The sequence below is a fragment of the Prionailurus viverrinus genome, chromosome B4 (assembly GCF_022837055.1).
Source record: "Prionailurus viverrinus isolate Anna chromosome B4, UM_Priviv_1.0, whole genome shotgun sequence".
Lineage (NCBI taxonomy): Eukaryota > Metazoa > Chordata > Mammalia > Carnivora > Felidae > Prionailurus > Prionailurus viverrinus.
This window is the reverse complement of record NC_062567.1, coordinates 11617757-11634237: the sequence shown is the minus strand read 5'-3', so window position 1 is coordinate 11634237 and position 16481 is coordinate 11617757. Positions and strand designations below refer to the sequence as shown.

Here is a 16481-nt window from a genome sequence, read left to right as displayed (position 1 = left end):
AAACTATACCCATAGAATCTACTGAATTTAAGAGTTAAAGTGCCCCCCATGTATTTTTTTTTTATTATTTACTAGCTGAAATGCAAAATAAATTGTAGAGAAGAAACCAAGAGATACTATTTAATATTAACATCACTGCTTTACTGGTAAAATTTGAAGTATTTCTTGTACAGAAATATATGCACATTGACAAAATATATAGCATTGTCATAAACGTAAAGATGGTGGTGGTTAGAAAGTGAATGACATAGTTCCTCCTTTAAAGAACTACTAGTCTATTAGAAATAGAAATCTTCCCATAGTATAAAATTTTGCATAGCTCGTATACCCATCTCCCCCTGCTGTTCCTGAAAGTTTCAGGAACAGCACTTTTGGGGAGTGATACTGCTTGAAAAGAGGAGGTGGCTAAGGTTCCGGAAGAAATTGAACATTTGTGCTCCTGTCTATAAGAGTCTATCTAATGCTCCAATCACTGCAATACGGCATCGGGAGCCTCTATGTTATACAACATGACCATGATGGCGTCTGCTAATGTAATGAATTTGGTATTGTGTGTGCTGATGGTGTGTTATCTCCTAAGCCTTACCCCTGTGGGACAAGGAGATCAAAGACATTAGACTAATTCAGAAATGAGGAAAAAACTAGAAGTTTCAGCAGGCCCTCACATTGTGCCTGGTTCTGCAGTAGAGGGACCCTCACGGCTTCACTACTCCCTTCTTCACAGCCCAAGGAAGGGGAGCGATCAGTATTGGGTTAGTGCAGGAAACTTCTCTCTCCTGAGGTTTAGTTCTTACTTTTTCAGGATTCTTTTTCTAATTAATGGCAATATTTAATAGTAATGACACTTTAGCCCTCAAGCACATTGTTGTTCCAAAATGTAAGACTATTTATGCTGGGGGAGGAATCCTCCATCCACTTAAAATGGTGGGTTTTCATTATTAAATTAAAACATTCTTACTGTTGTTACCCATGACAGGATTTTTTTTCTTCTATTCAAAGAAAACCATCATAACTGGTACTTTGGTTATTTTTAGAGGAAGAGCGGAAGGAACTCCTTTGTCATACCTTATGTGATATTTTAGAAAGTGCCTGTTGTGACAACTCTGGAGCATTCTGCCTGGTTTCCTGGTTAAGAGGAAAGACAACTGAGGAGCAGACTGCGGGCATTTCTGGGAGTCCTGCAGAATCTAGTTGCCAAGTGGAGCATTCTGGTAAGATCTATTTTTTACTTCCCGAAGGAGTTTCTTGTACCTTTGTTTTAGTAAAATTGTTGAAGTTTTTGAAGGAAAAAAAAAGGTGTAAAATCTCCTAACACATCTCGTTTTTAGTCCCTGCTTAATTCAGGAGCCTTAGTATTTTTCATTTCCCTTTCAATTCTTTGAGCTACCAGAGGGCAATGGGGCCTGTTTCCCTTGTTGTCACTTTTGGAGAAAAGAAAGGAAATGCATCTCTTAAACTTTTTAAGAACGTTTTAGTTAATGTCTGCTTGATGAAATTTTGAGCTTTAGAACTGTCATTTAGAAAATTTAAGGAACATAATCCTACATACTTTAGTTTTAGATGCCTTAGCATTGTGGGGTTTTTTTGGTAATGGAAAAAAGGGGGTTTTAGGGACATCAGAAAATTTCTTAAATACCTTTAGTTGTTTCTTAGAGCAAAGGTGGGGACATTGTTCTTTGTTACATATTGTTTCTTTTCCTCCTGAATTTTTTGGATATTACTCGATATAGTCTATACACATTATTTTATGGTAGTTTTAAGTAAGGGTTTTAATTATTCCTTCATTTAAGTTTTTCATTATTGAAGATTTCTCTTTAAATAATAGCTATTCTTATTCATAAAAATATGTACCCTGTGGATTTTAGCCTTTGAAAATTCTTATTTAATTGACCTTAAAACTGCCAGAATGAACTAGTAAAGTGGAAACTTCTGATAGTACTGAAGCTAAATAAAGAATTGCTTTTCTGTTTTTCTTTTCAGGAATTCTCTTGATAGTATGTGACTTTTGATAATTGGTAGCTCCACGTGTTTATATTGAATAAGTGACTTTTTCTTCCTATGATGCATTCCAATAACTATCATCTCTGCAGAAACTGTTTTGAAAGAAATTATAAACGTGATTTATAGAGAGTAAATTTTGATTACTTGTGATGTACATCTTCATTTCCATGTAGGATGATCCCTCAGGGACTATTGTCTCCATGGGCTGAAATGACTCTGATGTGTCAGCATCTTCTTTCTCCTACTTTTGCAGTCACAGTTGCAAATTCTAACAGTAGGACATTTGCCAGGAACAGTTTTTAAAAATTTGAACCGTTGAATGACTTTTCCTGTTCAGTTCTTTCAAACTTAGCCTTTCAAAAAGAATTCAACGTACTTTTTGAATTGATGATGACCGTAGAAGAAAACAAGTAGAAAATGTTCACAAGGACGATAGTAAAAAAATCTTAATTAAGATTGGTTTTAAGATATTTTCCAGGCTTTACTGGGTTGCATGGAAGCATGTTTAATAGTTGCATTTAGGACATTAAAATTTTGACAGAGGAATAGTTGAACTAATTAAAAGTTGTTTTAGAGAATATCTGCTTAAAGCCAATCTGTATATTAATATGCAAGAAAACAGCTAAGGTCTTTTCTTGTAACGTTTCTTGTTAGTATTTTAGGGGTATGCGATGTGCTTTCTATGGGATATACTGTACATTTCTGTAGTTACAGGTTAAATTGCTCTAGGTTAAATAGCCTCATAACGTATTAACTTTGGTACTTCAGTAACTAATTTAGGTGGGCATATTAGATTTAATTCCTCTTCAAAAAACATATTTTAGTAGTTTTCCAATTTCCCTTGCTTCATTTTAAGAGTGGACATGAAATAAAACCTTGTGTTAAATCTGTTTTTAGTACTGTAAAAATATGACAAGTTTTTTTAACTGAAAATTTGAGAATTTGCCATAGATGTTGACAAATGCAAAAAAACTTAAAGTTTATATTTCATATAACAATCTGTTTTACCTGTTCTTTCCTTTATGTTCTTTTTCTTGTGTTTTATATTTTTCCACCATCCTGCCTGCTAAGCTTTTTATTTTGCTTGCCTCTTTTCTCTAAATTACTATCTTTATGTCTACTTTCATAGTGTATATCCAGTAAAATTATTTAAGTGATCAAGCACTGCAGAACAGTTAGTACAATTTGGAAAAGATTAGGCCGAGTTTTTGTTTTATCCTGAGATTTTACATGTGAACTGTTTTCCCTCTTGTCAATATTACATTCTGCACAAACATTAATTTCATTGGCTTGTGTGGTGTGTGTAGTTTTGGCTTTTGGTAATGCACACTTGTTTGCAGTAGTGAATGCTCAGGTTCAATTTCAGTTTGTTTCCCCCACAAATCAAAAAAAAAATCACTGAAATTAACCTATTTGGACTTGTGAAGATTTTTAAAAACTGTTGGAAACATTTGAAAATTAAAATGATTTTGAAAGGATGGCCTCATGAGACATTTTAAATTATAAATCAAAAATCCTAATTTTGAACTCCTAATAAATCCATTTCTCTCATTCTCTAGTAAGAATTAATATTTAAAAGTACTAATATTTGCTGTATAAAATTTTTGTGAAATTGTGCATTGTGATAGAGTAGGCGTTTTGATTCATGTAATGAAATTTTTAAAGAGAGTATCTTTGTAGAGGGAGCCAAGACTGGCTTGATTCAGATCTCAGCTCTGTTGTTAGTTACATTTTGCTCCAGGGAGGCTCCTTCTTTGTGCCTCAGTTCCTTTTCTGTGAAATGGGGAGAACAGGGTTGTTAGAGGATTCAATGACGAAACACCCGTAACGCTTTTGGAGAGGGGCCTGACACTTAAAGTGCTGCAGAGACATTACCTTGGATTTAAATGCTGTCTTTTATTTGCTTTGGTTTTTTTTTTAATTTATAATTGTGCTGTGTTAATAATAATCATAATCTAAATAAGTTACTGAAAACTTCTCAACAGTTGTACAAGTAAACGAGGAAACAAACTTAAAGTTGTCTTTGAACCTGTGTAGTTTCAAAGTGCTATGCCTTTTTATAACATTTGTTTAACAATTAAACATTTAACCTAAAGATATTATGAAGGAGGAAGATTAGCTCTTTTTCTTGGATCTATGAATTGAATATTTAAAAGTGCAGGACACATTCCAGTGATGTGTGAAGCACTCTGTCAGTAATTTTTCAGATACTATAAACTATCCTAGTGTAACTGAATCGAAAGTAAAGGTTTATTATTTAATCCCCCTTCCACATCCTCAGTATCATATCCATTTTAGTTAGAATCATGGTAACTAAGAAGTTGAAATATAAATTTGTGTTACAGTAAAGTTGAACATAAACTGAGAATTTTAAGGGAGTAAGGAAACAGGGAAAATTTTGATTGCTTGAAAGTATTTACAGCCTGCTGTGTGTATCTTGTGTCATTTATTTGCCATGTGGAGTGCTGAAAAGTGTCTTTTATGTATAGCTGCCTTGGCTGTCGAAGAGCTTGGCTTTGAGCGATTTCATGCATTAATTCAGTAAGTAACATTGGAACATTTAAAATACTTACCTTGTGGACACATTGCCATTTTAAGTCTGTTCATACCATGGAAAGGTACTTAGATTTGTATACTTGAGGATTCGTTTGTTACCAGTGTTTTTGAAATAATAAGTTATAAGAGTTTACTTAAATTACTCTGATTCCTAAATTAGCTAACTACCAAAATATACCTTTTCGTAATGTGAAAATCTTCTCCATCGTTAGAATGAAAAAAAAAAAAAATCATTGTAGCTTAATGTTTCTCTGACCTGAATGAATGCAAAGATTTCTAATAGGATGAATATTTGAATTATTATATCTTATTTGCCAGATTCCTTCTAGGATTTTTGTTAAAAGTGCTCGTATTTTCATTAGAGCATTAAACGTGTTAATGTGAAAGGTAAGGATGGCCGCATTGGTAGAATTACTGGTGGCATTTGCAATATGACATTAATTTCTCTTAAAAGAGGCCACAAATGTTCACCTTATCTTTGGTATTGAGATATTTATTAAATCATCTTCAGCCTTTACAGAGTCAAGTTTTTTTTTTCTTGAACGCCTTTTAGAGAGGGCCACTCCATTCTTTAAATATGTATAATTATTATGGAATTTATTGATGCCAGATAGGTCACCCAGGTGATGAAGCGTTTCCTTGCCACATAGGCATTCTTTTTAATGGTATATATTTAGGGACGTTTGTCAGCAATAGCTTTTGCTTTTATGGCTAAATACGTATTTGAAAATTTGAGGCACTTACAGAAATCTCATTTGTATGTTCACAGTTTAATGTATAAGGCGATTTAAAAATTTTCCCGTTTGTGAATGTCCTCGTTCTCCTCATAGTACTAATACTTAATTCTTTTTTCCCCCCAGAAAAAGATCATTCAGAAGTTTACCTGAATTAAAGGATGCTGTCCTGGACCAGTATTCAATGTGGGGAAACAAATTTGGAGTATTGCTTTTTTTGTATTCTGTATTACTGACAAAGGTTTGTTTAAGAAGTTACCTCTTCTGGCTTTTATTAGTTTGAGTTTAGGACTGTTTCTCCTGCTGTGATGAGTAATTTTACTCTTGATACTGTTTGTAAATCAATACTTTTTCTAAATCTGAGTAAAAATCTCTTATGCTACTAATTATCAAGTTCTCTGTCTTCACCACTCACTTAGTACCTACGCACTTTGATACTTATTTTTACCCCTGATCTTCTTTGGTACAGGGGTAATCAATAATTTTCTAATTATGAAATGGACTCAGTTCTGAATTTTGTTTTCTTTCATCCTAGTATCTGGCATTTGACCCCTTCCTGCCTTCTAGAAGCTCTTTCTGACCCTTAGTCCCTCTCCTAACTTACAGATAAATCACGGTGCTAGTTCTCTTTTTGTACTATTTCATGAGGCCTACCCCCCCTTTTTTTTTTGATAGCTTCATTTTCTTCTTTACCTGTTATCTCCTGCTCTTTTCTCTCCCCCTCTACATTTTTATATTCTAAAAATTTTCGGTCCTTGTCAGTAGACATCCTTTTTCTTTTATGGGCATTTTATTTTCTCAACTTACTTTATGTGGTTAATTCCAGTGTATATACATCCTATCCTGACTTTTTTCCCCAAGTGCCAATCTCCTGTCTCCAGCACCACGTTAGTTGAGTATCCTGCTAGATTTACCATGTCTGATAGCAGATTTCTTTCATTGGACAGATGTTTATTGGGCATTGACTCTATGCTAGGGACTGGAATTATAAGAGACACATTTTTTTAATGGTTCCTCTTCAGTACTGTAAAAATAAATTGACACTTTTAATAATTCCATTATGGCAGTGGTTTTTGGTGTTTATTTGTTACATGTACAAGGCACGGGGGGAAAATAGAAATGTCTCAGACAATGTCTGAGTTTGGGGGTTCTGTTTCGGTAAATTCAAGGACAGATTTTATATGGTAGGGACCATGTGGTGGTTATAGGGTCTTGATGGATAAGGAAAAGTTTTCTAGATGGAAAAGCTGTGGGAAGATTTTCTAAGCCATGGAAACAGCAAGTAAAGGCATATGGGTTCGGGGTATGACACCCAGAGAACTATAAGGAGTTCAGCGTAGCTTGCAGCATATTATACACCAGAAAGGCAACTGTGGACGATGAGACGGCGCATCTATATAAAAAAAGCTCAGAATGTGAAGGCCCTTGTATGTTCCGTGCAAAAAATAATTGTGATTTCATCTGGCCAAAATTAGAACAAAAATTTTGAATACAGGAATAACAGGATCTTTTTGTTGATAAGATTCCTTAACTGGAGCTAAGAGTTGTGTGGAGAGAGTCTGTATATGGCGTAGAAGGCTGGAGTCAGGAAGGTGAGAAAAGTGGGCACTGAATAGCCGAACGTAAGCTAGAGCAGTGACTGTGGAAATGGAAAAGACAAGGAGCATGTTGAGAAGCATGTTCTAAATTTGGAAATTTAAAAACATCTTAGGAGCATGTTTAAGAGAAAGAACCAAAAGTATCTCGTAGTTGGTGAGATGTGCTGAGTGGCCGTGAGGGTGGCACCTAAGATGCCTGGGCTCGTAGGAGTTGAGCTTTGACTGTTCATTATTTCCCCGGTGTTTTATACTCAAAACTTTTGATACCCCCTCCGTCTCTTGCCCTCTACAGCCAATAATCCATCATGTCTAATTGTCCTTCTTTGTGCTGGTCTTCGAAATGATGTCCCCTCCCTCACCAGTGATGATGTCACTTGTTCATAGTACTCATTTTGGCTTTATCATGGGCTGCTGCATGTTGTTTAAAAGGAAGCAAGTGTAAGACCTCATACTTGTTTGTATTCTCCTACAATATTTAGGCCGTCATTCAGTATTTGGATCGTTGATGAATGTCTTTAATCCTTAGAAATAGCCTGTAATTTGATAGAACCAGTGGTTAGAGTTAGGTGAGTAGCACAATGAAGGGCCGTTTATCTTGGCCTTTTCCAAGTTGATGAGGTTAAAATGCCCAGGTCTTGGACTTATCCAGACCTTTGACGATCTGGATGCCCTTGTGAGGAATCAAAAAATATCAGAAAATTGGTTTTTAAGAAAATAAGAAAAATCCTGCCCTCCTAGTTTTACATTGTATTTTGTCAGTACATTTAAATTACTGATGTTTGTGAGAATGCAAAATCAGAATTCTATTTTCTTTTATGCCAGTTACACCTTTTGTATATTTAAATTTCCTATGTTTTTTAAATGGCCCAAGCAAACACATCAGATGCCTTAGCGGGTGTATTATTTAGCCTGGAATTAAGTGAATATTAACTTTTGGATTAAATAATTTTCTCCTCCTTCCTCCTGAAACTTAAACATTATCTCTCATCATGCTGACATGAGATCTGTTACCCATGAGTCCGTCAGCACTCTTGATATACAGCCCATGAAAGAAAAGATATTCTTGGAGGAGCTACTTCTTACCATTAGCATCTCAAATGCCCCCCCCCCCCCCATCAAATCTGAGTAACTTTGGGGGAGAAAAGTTACTTAAATAATTGTGCTTTATTCTTTTATAGTAAAAAAATGATCAGGTTTTAAATTACCGTAATATTCAATTTTAGTTTTTAAAATAAGCCAATGAATTTCTTGATTCCTTTAGGGCATTGAAAACATAAAAAATGAAATTGAAGATTCAAATGAACCTTTGATAGATCCTGTATATGGACATGGCAGGTAATTAACTAAAATCTGTTATCTCCCTACCTACACGGACTTAGGTTTTTAGGAACTTGACTTTAAGATAAAACGCTCCTGAGTCAGATAATTTTGTCTGTCAGTGTTGACAGCATAAAGTATAGAAACTTGAGCAACCTTGTACTTTATGCATTGTTTGCTTTATATATGAAATGTTATTTTCCACTTCAGGTTTATGTATGCATTGCATCTATTATGGCAAAAATTTTCTTTTAAGATGACAACAGGGGTGTTTTAACAAATTCTGCTGTATGTTTCACTTATGAAATTTTTTAATGGATGAAATTTACTTAGAAATAAGTGTATCCTTAACTATTTGTAAATGCTTTTCTGTTTGGGGGAAATATTTTCTCCTTATTTTTCTCTGAAACATCCTCCCCCAACACACACCCGAGTTCTTAATATTTCTACTAAAATCAATGAAACAATGATAGTTAACCCACTGTATTACATAAGTCTTTCTCTTTAGATCTTTGCCTCAGAGGTTAAAATTAAATCAGCCATCAAACAAAAAATAATAATTATATTTATATTTATAGAGTATTATAAATATCAAGCAAATTATTAGTCTCATCTTTTTTTGTCCACTAAAAGGTGACGTGTTGGATAAAGTTAAGTGTAGTTGAATGTATAGCGCAATAGATACCCATGTGGTGATACACGTAGTGATACATTTAGCAAAGCTGTTGTTCAGTTGAGTGTATAAAATAAAAATGTAAGGTTTTCTCTAACTTTGTTTCTTAGCCGACATAATGTAATGTAAGTAGTCATTACTTTATGCCTTACCATAGGGATCATTTGATTTGAAAACTAGTTTATTCATATTTTAATTACTTTTAAATTTTTATTAATAGCCAAAGTTTAATTAACCTCCTACTGACTGGACATGCTGTTTCTAATGTATGGGATGGTGATAGAGAATGCTCAGGAATGAGTAAGTATATTTTTTGCTGTGTTGATCTCTTTTATGACTGCTGTTTCACTAGAGTACAGTTGATTGTTATTCATGTATTTAATGGCTCTGCATTACTTAGAGGTAAGATAAGTGCTTTATATATAAGACTCCTTACCTGTTTGCAAGGCACTGTCACTTGAAGAGTATGGAGTTTGGAGACAGACACACCTGCATTCAAATTCCAAGTGTAAGACTTCAGTCAAATTACTTCTCAAGCCTTTAAGTATTTTCTAGTATAAAATTGGGATTGTAAGACTCACTTCATTAGAAAAGTAATAAATCTCTTATTATCTATAAATCTGGTACATATTTATCCAGTGGTATCTATAAGCCTCAGACACTATTGGATTTTCGTAAAATTGAGGAGAATTACAAGTATTGCAATTTTGTGAGGGTAATGGTTTTTCCTGTATTACATGTAATGTCCAAAGTTTCCTTTAAAATGCTGGGTAGATGTAATGTTACCTGAGAATTTTAAACCACCGCCCCATCCACCACACCTCCATTTCTGGTCTCACTTTTTCCTCTGCTGTAGCTTTATATGTTCCCAGGGACGTTTAAGTGAAGCCACATTATTGTCCAGTGCATCCAGTTAAGAGCTGATAAATAATTCTGAGTAAAATTCCTTTCAGCTGATTACTGAGTCATTCTAAATTCACTTATTTCCTTATTCAACTTATATTAACTGCTATGTACCTCTTTTTGGAGTATGTAGCATGGGACAGGAAGCTTCTGTAGTTTCTATACAGGGAATTTTATTTCTTTCTTCTATCATGGGATCAAACTGCCACCAAATGATAGAAGCAAATATTATGATTGAGAAAAAATTTCTTTCTTTTTTCTATAATGAGATGAAACTGTCACCAAATGACAGAAGCAAATATTTTGCTTTTTACTCCCATTTAAATGAACGAACCTTGTTCTTAAATTTGAATTTTTCTTAAGTTTTAGAAATAGGGTATCGTTATTTAACAGAAACACGAAAGGATACAATATTAACATGGGCAATGTTAGTAAAGATTATAGAGTTTCAAGTTTAAAAGCACATTTGCACAATCCATCCCTTCGTTTTACCATTTAAGGAATATAAGAACCACCTTCCCTCCATACATTGTATAAAATATTGCAAAATTAGGATGCCTTGGTGGCCCAGCTGTTACACATATGATTTCGGCTCAGGTCATGATCTCAGTTTGTGAGTTCGAGCCCCACATTGGGTGAGGATGAACCCCGCATCGGGTGAGCCTGAGCCCTCTTTGGGTAAAACAGAAACCCCGAGTGAGTCCCGCCTCTCTCTCTCTCTCTCTCTTTCTCTCTCTGTCCCTCTCCCTGCCCCTCACTCACTTGCCCCCTCTCTCTTAAAAAAAAAAAAAAATACTGCGAAACTATTCATTTAATATTTAGTTAGAATGAGAACCTAGTCTTGCTGATTTCTGGTAAAGGACAAAAAATTTATGAACAAACTGCACGGGTTACCTTGCTCTGTTGTTTGTAAGTGAGCCTGTCCTGTTCTTGAACCTGCCCTTCTGATTCAACACTGAAGGCATTTAATCCTGCCAGTTAAAAGTATGTCATTCTTTCTTGAGTAATATGCACTCACCCACATGACTTCTCCACACCCCTCTTTTTCCCTTCCCCCTGCGGTTTCCGGGGCCTGAAGTATCTTCCATCATCTCAGATGATCAGAGAAGGAAGGTTCCTGCTCCCCTTTGGTTGAGGGGTCTCCGCCTCGCAGCCCCTGTCCTTGGTGCCCCTACTGGGCTGGGGCGCATAACTCTGTCGCCTGGACTCGGGTGTGTTCCTCTGGCTCTTGATACTGGTTATCTTGGTCCTCCTCTCTCCTTCTGCAAATTCTCCTGCGCCCCTCCTACTCCCAGAGCCAGACTTTGCTTTCTGTCTCCCTAGGCCTTTCCTCCCCTACCCTCGCATAGGCTTTTTTTCTTGCCGTAAATTCATTACTTTCTTTATAGAATATTAGTCACTTACACAACTTTTGGTTCTTGATGTGTACAAATTCATTGTTTTCTGTTTCTTGAAATAGTAGTTTCCCAAACTATTGTTTTGCTCTGAATTTTTTTCAGTATAGTTTAAGTATCAAAACCAAGCAATGACTTTGAAGTAATTATCTTGGAAAGGAACATAGGTCATATTTTTTTCATTTTCCCTTAATTGTTAGCAGTACTGACTTGATCTGTTTTCAGTGACCAAACTTAAAAATCTGTACATTATTCAGCATTTATTGGATGTTTTTCTGATGTGACAACCTGCAAGAAAGTTGCAATATAGGTAATATATGAAGAAAAATTGTAAGTTACTAGTTTTAAAATCCTTAGGCAAGCTACTTTACTTCTAGCTTCTGTTTCCTTGGTTATAAAATATGGAGGTTTAATGCCCTCCTCAAAGAGATGTTGTGACAATTAAGATCAAATTTCTAAAATGCCTTAACTGGCCCACGAGGAGAACTCAGCCTTCCCTCAAAAGCACACACACCTAGTTTGGGGAAACAAGAACGTGCATGTAAATGACTATAATGCGGTGCGAAATGAAGCATGTTGAAAGAAACTGTGGCACAGCTTCAGAGGAGGGAGAGAACTTTTCCTACCATGTTAAACAGGGAGACTTTAAGTAGGAGGTAACATTTTCATGGTGGCAGCTGGAATGAGCGAGAGGGCATTTTGAGGAAAATAGCAGGTTGTGTTTGGGGCCTGGGAGGCAGACAACACTGAGGAGACCCCGGGTTCTTAATCCTGACCACACATTACCACTTGAGGAACTTAAAAATAAGTCAGTGCCCAGGCCCCCGCCAAGAGTAAATAAATAAATTAGAGATTCTTCATGGTAGAGATGGGACATGGTACTTTTAAAATTACCCCAGAATCATTCTGATGTGCAGCCACATTTGAGGACCACTGGAGGAGAGCACGGCACCTGTGAGAGAGACCAGTATGGGGAATGATCGTAAACGTGGGGCTGAAGAAGACCTCAGGGTTCTTGATACTAAGAAGTTGACATTTTAGTTGGCAAGCGTTAGGAAAAGAGTCATTGAAGGCATTTGGAAGGAAGAAAAAAAGAGCAACTAGTATTTGTGTGCTTTGTGCTAAGCAGTAGGTTTTAGATATGTGTTTTCTTAACTTTGATGGAAAGATACAAAAATTGAACCTTAGATAATTTAGTAACTTGCCCAACGTCAAACAGCAGAGGCATCAAGTGCTTCTGACCACATCCACAGCCTGTGCGCATTCCACCATATCACCTTCTGCCGTAACCCTGCGCCTCCGTGACAGAGACTATAGGAACGTAGAACCCACAGCATCCAACTGATTAGATGTGCGAGGGTAATGTACAAAGGACCGGTAGGTTTTCAAATAAAGCTTCTTGAAGAAATGAACACATGAAGGAACATCATGGCCAATTGACTTGAAAGTCACTTGGTGTATTTTGGTGTCAGAAAAAATCTCTGGCCTCAAGTATTTGACTTTCTTTGAAGAGCAGGTATAGCTATCGATAATTAAATGCTTATTAAGCAGCAGTGGGGAACGTTTATTTAACTGTGCTTAGTACTTAATGACTTCATTCTTGTAAGCGTTCTATGAAGATCATAGAGTACAGGAAACTATGGCATAGAGTGGTCAAGATTCTTGCTTCGTTTCACACTAGCAGAGCTGAGATTTGAATGACAGTAGTCTGATTCCATGTAACCAGTTTACATAATCATTACGATAAACCACCTCTTAAACTACGTTTAACAGAATCTTCAGTGCGATAATAAGTATATAAGATGATGTGGTAGGAGTTCATCTTGTTACATTCATACCCTGAGAGGTAATTATGTGCCTCATTTATTGAAAGAAACAGATTTTGAGAATTTAATCCAAAGATTTTCTTTTTTTAATAAATGTTTTTAACATTTATTTATTTTGTTTTGACCGAGACAGAACGTGAGTGGGGGAAGGGCAGGGAGAGAGAGAGAGGGAGATACAGAATCTGAAGCAGGCTCCACGCTCTGAGCTGTCAGCACAGATCCCAATGTGAGAACCATGAGATCATGACCTGAGCCCAAGTCGGACGCTTAACTGACTGAGCCACCCTGGTGCCCTTAATCCAAAGATTCTTGTCCATGATACAGAGTTAGTGAATGAGCCACATGCTATATTTCTCATTCAAGGAGAATGAGGACTAAGACCAGGCTATGAATTGAGCAATTAGCTAGGTCTTTGCTTTTAAAAGAGCAATTGAGGGGGTGCCTGGGTGGCTCAGTCTTAACTGCGTATGCCTTCGGCTCAGGTCACGATCTCATGGTTTGTAGATTTGAGCCCCGCATCAAGCGCTTTGCTGTCAGTGCAGAGCCTGCTTCGGATCCTCTGTCCCCTTCTCCCTCTGCCCCTCCCCCTCTCATTCTCTCTCTGTCTCTCGCTCTCAAAAAATAAGTAAACATTGAAAAAAAAACTTAAAGAGCTATCGAGCTAGAAACCAGATCATAGGGAGTACATATTTTAGCAGCATAAGCAAGGTAGTTTTGCTGGCGAAAGAGGAAAAGAGAGGAATTGATTCCCATGTGGAGAGATGGTGCATTTAGGTTTTGTTTTAAGGAATGGAAGTCACTTAAGTTGTTCATTGGCCCAGGAAAGGGAACCACCTTTAATCAAAGTAAATGGGGTCAGGGACAACAGTGACATTGGAATGATACACAGTTCTTCTAAAGCAGAAAGAAAGAATGTGCTAAGAAAAGAAGAAGGCATTTGAGGTGTTAAAGATTTAAATTGGGAGAATTTTTGAGATTTTGAAGTCTGCTGAGAATGAGTGGACAGGGTGTAAAGTTAGAGGTATATAAAGGAGAGAAAGGGTTTGAATCCACTGCTTTAAGAAGGAATAAAAAAAACGGATGATGGGAGAAATTTTTAAGTGTGGAGTCAGCAGTAAGAGTAGGGATGAGTTTACATAGAGGGATTTAGAGTGGGTCCAACCAGTAAAGCTGATAGGCTTTTTTCCCCACAGTAATCATCAATCCAGCAGTTGATGAGAAAATGAGTATTCTGTATTATCCAGGAAAGGCCAGGAAGGCTCACTGAAAGATAAATAGGGCAGTTTTTTTGCCTTTATTTATTGAGGATATCAATGCTTGATCTGTCCTATATTATGTAACGTATAATAAACATTTTTGCCAGTTTGTCTTTTGCTTTAGTTTATGATCAACGTGTATATTGTTGTCATTTGTGGCTGTTACAAAGAAATACTGCAGTGAACAGTTTTGTATATAAATCTTTCTGTACAATCCTGTTCCTATAGGATTTCTAAAAGTAGAATGTGTGCTAAAAATTAGGCATCTTAATGTTTGTTAGCAATAGCTTTATCAAGATAGAATTCACATACCTGTGGTACTATTTTTTTTTTTTTAATGTTTATTTATTTTGAAAGAGCATGCATGAGCGTGAGCAGGGGAGGGGCAGAGAGAGATTGAGAATTCCAAGCAGGCTCCTCTCTGTCTGCAGAGCCCAATGCAGGGCTCCATCTCAGGAACCAAGGGTTTTGAGCCAAAATCAAGGGTTCGATGCTTAAGCAACTGAGCCATCCAGGCGCCCCATGTGATACTGTTTGTCCAGTTCCATGGTTTTTCATATGTTCTTAGAGTTATTCAGCCATCACCACATCAATTTTAGAACATTTTTATCAGCCCAAAAAGAACCCTTTTATCTTTTGCAGTCAGTCCCCATAATCCCTTCGCCACTCAGCTGCAGGCCTCCTTTAATTTATTTTCTGTCCACAAATTTGCTGAAACTGGGGATTTCTTATAAATAGAATAACCTATAGGGGCTCCTGGGTGGCTCATTCTGTTAAATGTCCGACTTTGGCTCAGGTCATGATCTCGCAGTTCATGAGTTCGAGCCCCACATCGACCTCTGTGCTGACAGCTCGGAGCCTGGAGTCTGCTTTGGATTCAGTGTCTCCCTCTCTCTCGGCCCCTACCCCTCTCATGCTCTGTCTCTATTTCAAAAAATAAACATTAAAAAAATTAAAAATAGAATTCTACAGTATCTGATCATCTGTGACTGGCTTCTTTCACTTGGCATGTTTTCAAGTTTCATCCATGTTTTAGCCATATACCAGCTATTCATTCCTTTTTATTGGTGAATAATATTCCATTGTGTGGATAGGCCATATTTTATGTATTCATTTATCGATTGATGGACACCCAGCTTGTTTCCACTTGGCTGTCCTGAATAATGTGGTTAGGAGCATTTATGTACAAGTTTTTGTGTGGCTATACGTTTTTCTTTTTTCTTTGTTATATACCTAGGGTTAAAATCCTAGGTAATATGATAACTCATATACTTAATCTTAGAAGAACACCTGTTAAACTGATAGATAATGCCAAGTTACCTTGTACAGTCTGCTTTACTAACTGCTAATGTGTCCACTTTGCTTCTAATATTGTAGGGGAGTTCCTGTTTTTCTGCATCCTGGCCACCTCTCAGAACCATCCATCTTTAATATTATGTCATCTTACTGATAGTTGATAGCCTCTTTTAATTCACATTTCTCTCATTCCTCCTGAGCCTGTGCTTTATTGTCTTTTTGTGTGTTTGTTCGCTTTTAGTATTTCCTCTTCTGGGAATTGCCTCTTTCTAGCTTTTGGAATTTTGTGGGGAAGGACTTATTTTCTTTTGTTCACAATTTCTAGGAGCTCTATAAATTCTTCGTGTCTTAAAAATGTGTTGTAAATATTTTCTCTCAGCCTTTTCTGTCTTTTAATTTTGTTAGTGGTATCTTTTATCATACCCAAAGTTTTCATTCTTAGGAAGATAAATCATTTCATCTTTTCTGTTATGGCTTCTGTTTTGTTTTTTAATTTTTTTCTTGAATCAGTTTTGTATTTTCCCCATCCCAAGATTAAACTAATATTTCCTAGTATTTTCTTCAACTGCTTTTGTAGGCTTTTTTTTTGTTTAATAATGTTTAGCTCTTTTGACTATTTGGATTATTTATTTATGAGTGGTGTGAGAGAGGGATCTGTTTTCTTTTTCCCAAAGAATTGCTTACTGTGCTTGCTAACTGGTCATTTCTCCACAGATGTGAAATACCCACTTGATCAAAGAACAGATTTTTCCATGTGTATGAGACTTTTTTCGTACTCCTCTATTCCACTAATCGGTTTGTGAGTTCTCTTGCCAAAACTACATTATTGCGTAGTTTTATAATGTTTTTGACATTTGTCAGCAAATGTTTCCTGCTGTTAAACTTTTTCAAAATGATTATAGCCATTTTTATATTATCCAGTCCAAC

The 16481-nt window shown here is 36.3% G+C and overlaps 1 protein-coding gene across 4 annotated transcripts in view; it reads left to right on the top strand.

Moving 5' to 3' along the window:
- MINDY3 (MINDY lysine 48 deubiquitinase 3) overlaps positions 1-16481 on the top strand; it is a 95779-nt gene that overhangs the window by 16238 nt on the left and 63060 nt on the right. For 3 of the 4 annotated variants that reach the window (XM_047868231.1, XM_047868230.1, XM_047868229.1), the window contains 5 exons: positions 1035-1211; positions 4491-4542; positions 5418-5532; positions 8151-8224; positions 9100-9179. In XM_047868231.1, the coding sequence (XP_047724187.1) occupies positions 1035-1211; positions 4491-4542; positions 5418-5532; positions 8151-8224; positions 9100-9179 (498 nt within the window). The remainder of the gene's footprint in view (positions 1-1034; positions 1212-4490; positions 4543-5417; positions 5533-8150; positions 8225-9099; positions 9180-16481) is intronic. The other variant, XM_047868232.1, reaches the window with a different exon arrangement.